Here is a 6,000-nt window from a genome sequence, read left to right as displayed (position 1 = left end):
ATTGTGTATGTGTAGGAGTGTGTGTGTGTGAGAGTGTGTGTGTATATGTGATTGTGTGTGTATATGATTATGTGTGTGTGAGAGAGTGTGTGTGTGTGTGTGATTGTGTGTGTGATTGTGTGTGTGTGAGAGTGTGTGTGTGTGTGATTGTGTGTGTGTGTGTATATGTGAAAGTGTGTGTGATTGTGTGTGTGTGAGAGAGTGTGTGTGCGTGTGATTGTGTGTGTGTGTGTATATGTGAGAGTGTGTGTGATTGTGTGTGTGTGTGTGTATATGATTATGTGTGTGTGTGAGAGAGTGTGTGTGTGTGATTGTGTGTGTGATTGGGTGTGTGTGAGAGAGTGTGTGTGTGTGTGATTGTGTGTGTGTGAGAGAGTGTGTGTGTGTGATTGTGTGTGTGTGTGTATATGTGAGAGTGTGTGTGATTGTGTGTGTGTGAGAGAGAGTGTGTGTGTGTGTGTGATTGTGTGTGTGTGTGTATATGTGAGAGTGTGTGTGATTGTGTGTGTGTGAGAGAGTGTGTGTGCGTGTGATTGTGTGTGTGATTGTGTGTGTGTGTGTGAGAGAGTGTGTGTGTGTGTGATTGTGTGTGTGATTGTGTGTGTGTGAGAGTGTGTGTGCGTGTGTGTGTGCATGTGATTGTGTGTGTGTGAGAGTGTGTGTGTGTGTGAGAGTGTGTGTGTGTGTGAGAGTGTGTGTGTGTGTGATTGTGTGTGTGTGTGCATATGTGAGAGTGTGTGTGATTGTGTGTGTGTGATTTATGTGATTGTGTGTAATTGTGTGTGTATGTGAGAGAGTGTGTGTGTGTGATTGTGTGTGTGTGATTGTATGTGTATATGATTATGTGTGTGTGTGAGAGTGTGTGTGTGTGTGTGATTGTGTGTGTGATTATATGTGTGTGTGAGAGAGTGAGTGTGCGTGTGATTGTGTGTGTGTGTGTATATGTGAGAGTGTGTGTGATTGTGTGTGTGTGATTTATGTGATTGTGTGTAATTGTGTGTGTATGTGAGAGAGTGTGTGTGTGTGATTGTGTGTGTGTGTGCATATGTGAGAGTGTGTGTGATTGTGTGTGTGCGTGTGATTGTGTGTGTGTGAGAAAGTGTGTGTGCGTGTGATTGTGTGTGTGTGTGCATATGTGAGAGTGTGTGTGATTGTGTGTGTGTGATTGTATGTGATTGTGTGTAATTGTGTGTGAGTGTGCATGAATGCTCGGACCAATTTAAAAAGTATGTGTATTTTCATTTGTGGGGTGGTTTTGTGGAATGGTCTTGACGAAACGATTAAACAAAGTATGAATATAATGCAATTTAAAAAAATGTACAAAAGATATATCTTTGAAAAGTACAGTAATGAGGAAGGAGAATGTAAATCTCACAGATGTTAATGGTGCTTGTTCTTTTTGTTCTTTTCTTTTTTTGTTCTTTTTTTCTTAATAGCTTGATTGGAGTAGTTTTGTCTGAATTGTCTGTTTAGTTTATTTTATTGAATTTTGCATTTGTTAATGGTGAAGAATGGGGGTAGGACTTGACAAGCATAGGCTTCTTCCTATCCCTTTTCGAACGAGTCTAATGTGTATTATGTTGAAATTGGCTTTTGATTTTTTAATTTATGTATGTACATATATGTTATGTATATGTGTATGTGTATATGTATGTATGTATATATGTACATGTATATGTATGTATGTGTGTATGTATTTATGTATATATATATGTATATATATAATTTTCCTTTTATTTATTCATTTTCATCTTTTTTTTTCTTTTTTTTTAAATCGTTCGAAATAAAGAATAAAGAAAGAATAAAAGAATAAAGAATGTCTGTGTGTGTGAGTGTGTGAATGTCTGTGTGTGTATGAGCGAGTGTGAATGTGCATGTGAGCGAGTTTGTGTATGAATGTGCATATGTGTGGCTGTGGATAAGTGTGTGTGAATTAGTTGTGCATGTGAGTGTGTATGCAGTAAGTGAGTATGTGTGTGAGCAAGTTTGTATGTGTCTGTGAATGTATGTGTGTGTGAATGAGTGTGTGTAAATGAGGATCTGTGTATAAATGTGTGTGTGACTATAAGAGAGAGTATGTGTGTTTATGTGATAATGTGTGTGAGTTAGATTATGTGAGTGTTTGTGTATGTGTTAGTGAGTGTAAGTATGTGTTAATGTGTTTATATGTAATAGTGTTCGAGTGTATTAGTGCGTGTGTGTGAGAGTATGCGTTTGTGAGATAGAGAGTGCATGTGCATGTGTTTGTGTGTGAGTGAGTGTATATGTGTGATTGTGTATGTGTGTATGTATTACTGTGTGTGAATTAGTGTGTGTATGTATTAGTGGGTGTGTATTAGTGTGTGGGTGTCTGTGTATGTGTTAGTGGGTGTGTATTAATGTGTGTGTGTGTATGTATTAGTGTGTATGAGTGAATGTCTGTGCGTGAGAATGTGTGTGTATGAGTTAGTGATTGTAAGTATGTATGTGTTAATATGAGTGTGCGTGTATGTATTAGTTTATATGTGATTGTGTGTGTGAGAGTGTATAGGTAATTGTGTGTGTGTGTGTGAGAGTGTATAGGTAATTGTGTGTGTGTGTGAGAGAGTGTATAGGTAATTGTGTGTGTGTGTGAGAGTGTATAGGTAATTGTGTGTGAGTGTATAGGTAATTGTGTGTGTGAGTGTATATGTGATTGTGTCTGAGTGTATATGTGATTGCTTGTATGTATGAGTGAGTGTGTGTGTGAGACTGTGTGTGTGTGAGTGTATATATGAGTGTCTGTGTGTATGAGTGAGTGTCTGTGTGTGAGTGTATATGTGATTGTGTATGTGTAGGAGTGTCTGTGTGTGAGAGTATGTGTGTATATGTGATTGTATGTGTATATGATTGTGTGTGTGTGTATGTGAGAGTGTGTGTGGTTGTGTGTATGTGATTGTGTGTGTGTGTGTGTGATTGTGTGTGTCTGATTACAAGTGTGTGTGATTACAAGTGTGTGTGATTGTGTGTGTGTGATTGTGTGTGTGTATGAGTGTGTGTGATTGTGTACACGTGTGTGATTGTGTGTGTGTGTGCGTGTGAGTGAGTGTGTATGAGTGTATATGTGAGTGTCTGTGTGAGTGTATATGTGATTGTGTATGTGTAGGAGTGTCTGTGTGTGAGAGTGTGTGTATATGTGATTGTGTGTATATGTGATTGTGTATGTGTATGTGATTGTTTGTGTGATTGTATATGTGAATGTGTGTGTGAGTGTGTGTGTGTGTGTGTGTGATTGTATGTGTATATGATTGTGTGTGTGTGAGAGAGAGTGTGTGTGTGTGAGTGTATATGTGATTGTGTGTGTGTGAGTGTATATGTGATTGTGTGTGTGTGAGTGTATATGTGATTGTGTGTGTGTGAGTGTATATGTGATTATGTGTGTGTGTGAGTGTATATGTGATTGTGTGTGTGTGAGTGTATATGTGATTGTGTATGTGTAGGAGTATCTGTGTGTGAGAGTGTGTGTGTATATGTGATTGTATGTGTGTTATTACAAGTGTGTGTGATTGTGAGTGTGTGTGATTGTGTTTGTGTATGTGCATGATTGTGTGTGTGAATATGTGTGTGAGTGTGTGTGAGAGAGTGTGTGTGATTATCTCTGTATGTGTGTGAGAGTGTGTGTGATTATGTGTGTGAGTGTGTGTGTGAGAGAGTGTGTGTGATTATGTGTGTGAGTGTGTGTGTGATTATCTCTGTATGTGTGTGAGAGAGTGTGTGTGATTATGTGTGTGAGTGTGATTGTGTGTGTGTGTGATTGTGTTTGTGTATGTGCATGATTGTGTGTGTGATTATGTGTGTGTGTGTGAGAGAGATGTGAGTGTGTGAGAGAGAGTGTGTGTGTGATTATCTCTGTATGTGTGTGTGAGAGAGAGAGTGTGTGTGATTGTGAGTGATTGTGAGTGTGTGTGATTGAGAGTGTGTGTGATTGTGAGTGTGTGAGAGTGTGTGTGATTGTGAGTGTGTGATTGTGTATGTGTGTGAGAGAGAGAGAGTGTGTGTGATTGTGTGTGATTGTGAGTGTGTGTGATTGTGTATGTGTGTGTGAGAGAGAGAGTGTGTGTGATTGTGAGTGTGTGATTGTGTGTATGTGTGTGTGATTGTGTGTGTGTATGTGAGAGTGTGTGAGCGTATGTGAGTGTGTGTGTGAGTGTATGTGAGTGTGTGTGATTGTGAATGTGAGTGTGATTGTGTGTGATTGTGAGTGTGTGTGATTGAGAGTGTGTGATTGTGAATGTGTGTGATTGTGTATGTGAGTATGTGAGAGTGTGTGTGATTGTGAGTGTGTGTGATTGTGTATGTGTGTGTGATTGTGTATGTGTGTGTGAGAGTGAGTGTGTGATTATCTGTGTGTGTGACAGTAAGAAGCAGATTTCGAGCCCGCGGTCGCGTCTCCTTCCCTCCGCCGGCCCGGCCGCCGTCACCCCTCCCCCCTCCCCACCCCACCCCCCCCGCCGCTGATCGTTGGGCAATGGCGGCGCCGAGGAGGGGAGAGTGAGAGTGAGAGTGAGTGTGTGTGGAGGAGCTGAGGGACAGGGCCGCTGTCCGTGACCCCGGGCCCCGGGCCCACCTACCTGCCCGCGTCGCACCGCATCTCCCGCCCGCCCGCCGACCCACCGGAGCCGCCATGTCGGCGACCGCGCGCCGCAAACAGGAGGAGAAGCATCTGCGGCTGGTGCGCGAGCTGGGCGCGCGGACCCCCAACCGTCGCTGCGCCGAGTGTGAGCAGCGCGGGCCCACGTACACGGACATCACCGTGGGCAGCTTCGTGTGTACCTCCTGCTCCGGGATACTGTGAGTGTACAATGTGGGGTACAGTGTGGGGTACAGGGGTACAGTGTGTGTGGGGTACAGTGTGTGTGGGGTACAGTGTGTGTGTGGGGGACTGGGGTACAGTGTGGGGCCCACATACACTGACATCACCGTGGGCAGCTTCGTGTGTACCTCCTGCTCCGGGATACTGTGAGTAATGTGTGTACAATGTGGGGTACAGGGGTACAGTGTGTGTGGGGCCCACGTACACGGACATCACCGTGGGCAGCTTCGTGTGTACCTCCTGCTCCGGGATATTGTGAGTAATGTGGGGTACAATGTGGGGTACAGTGTGTGTGTGGGGCCCACAGTGTGTGTGGGGCCCACAGTGTGTGTGGGGCCCACAGGGTGTGTGGGGTACAGTGTGTGTGGGGTACAGTGTGTGTGGGGCCCACGTACACGGACATCACCGTGGGCAGCTTCGTGTGTACCTCCTGCTCCGGGATACTGTGAGTAATGTGGGGTACAGTGTGGGTGGGGTACAGTGTGTGTGGGGAACTGGGGTACAGTGTGTGTGGGGCCCACAGTGTGTGTAGGGTACAGTGTGTGTGGGGCCCACAGTGTGTGTGGGGCCCACGTACACGGACATCACCGTGGGCAGCTTCGTGTGTACCTCCTGCTCCGGGATACTGTGAGTAATGTGTGTACAGTGTGGGGTACAGAGTGTGTGTGGGGTACAGTGTGTGTGGGGCCCACGTACACGGACATCACCGTGGGCAGCTTCGTGTGTACCTCCTGCTCCGGGATACTGTGAGTAGTGTGTGTACAGTGTGGGGTACAGGGTGTGTGGGGTACAGTGTGTGTGGGGTACAATGTGTGGGGCCCACAGTGTGTGTGGGGTACAGGGTGTGTGGGGTACAGGGTGTGTGGGGTACAGTGTGTGTGGGGTACAGTGTGTGTGGGGTACAATGTGTGTGTGTTGGGCCCACGTACACGGACATCACCGTGGGCAGCTTCGTGTGTACCTCCTGCTCCGGCATACTGTGAGTGTACAATGTGGGGTACAGTGTGGGGTACATGGTGTGTGTGGGGTACAGTGTGTGTGGGGTACAGGGTGTGTGGGGCCCACGTACACGGACATCACCGTGGGCAGCTTTGTGTGTACCTCCTGCTCCGGGATACTGTGAGTAATGTGGGGTACAGTGTGGGGTACAGTGTGTGTGGGGTACAGTG

The 6,000-nt window shown here is 45.3% G+C and overlaps 1 protein-coding gene across 9 annotated transcripts in view; it reads left to right on the top strand.

Moving 5' to 3' along the window:
• Positions 1-4,468: 4,468 nt before the first annotated feature.
• LOC116968056 (arf-GAP domain and FG repeat-containing protein 1-like) overlaps positions 4,469-6,000 on the top strand; it is a 94,780-nt gene continuing 93,248 nt past the window's right edge. For 8 of the 9 annotated variants that reach the window (XM_033014680.1, XM_033014682.1, XM_033014685.1 and 5 more), the window contains exon 1: positions 4,610-4,809. In XM_033014680.1, the coding sequence (XP_032870571.1) occupies positions 4,643-4,809 (167 nt within the window). In that variant the 5' untranslated portion in view covers positions 4,610-4,642. The other variant, XM_033014677.1, reaches the window with a different exon arrangement.

The sequence above is a fragment of the Amblyraja radiata genome, chromosome 43, assembly GCF_010909765.2.
Source record: "Amblyraja radiata isolate CabotCenter1 chromosome 43, sAmbRad1.1.pri, whole genome shotgun sequence".
NCBI lineage: Eukaryota > Metazoa > Chordata > Chondrichthyes > Rajiformes > Rajidae > Amblyraja > Amblyraja radiata.
Note: the sequence above shows the minus strand (reverse complement) of the source record. Positions and strands in the feature narration are given on the sequence as shown.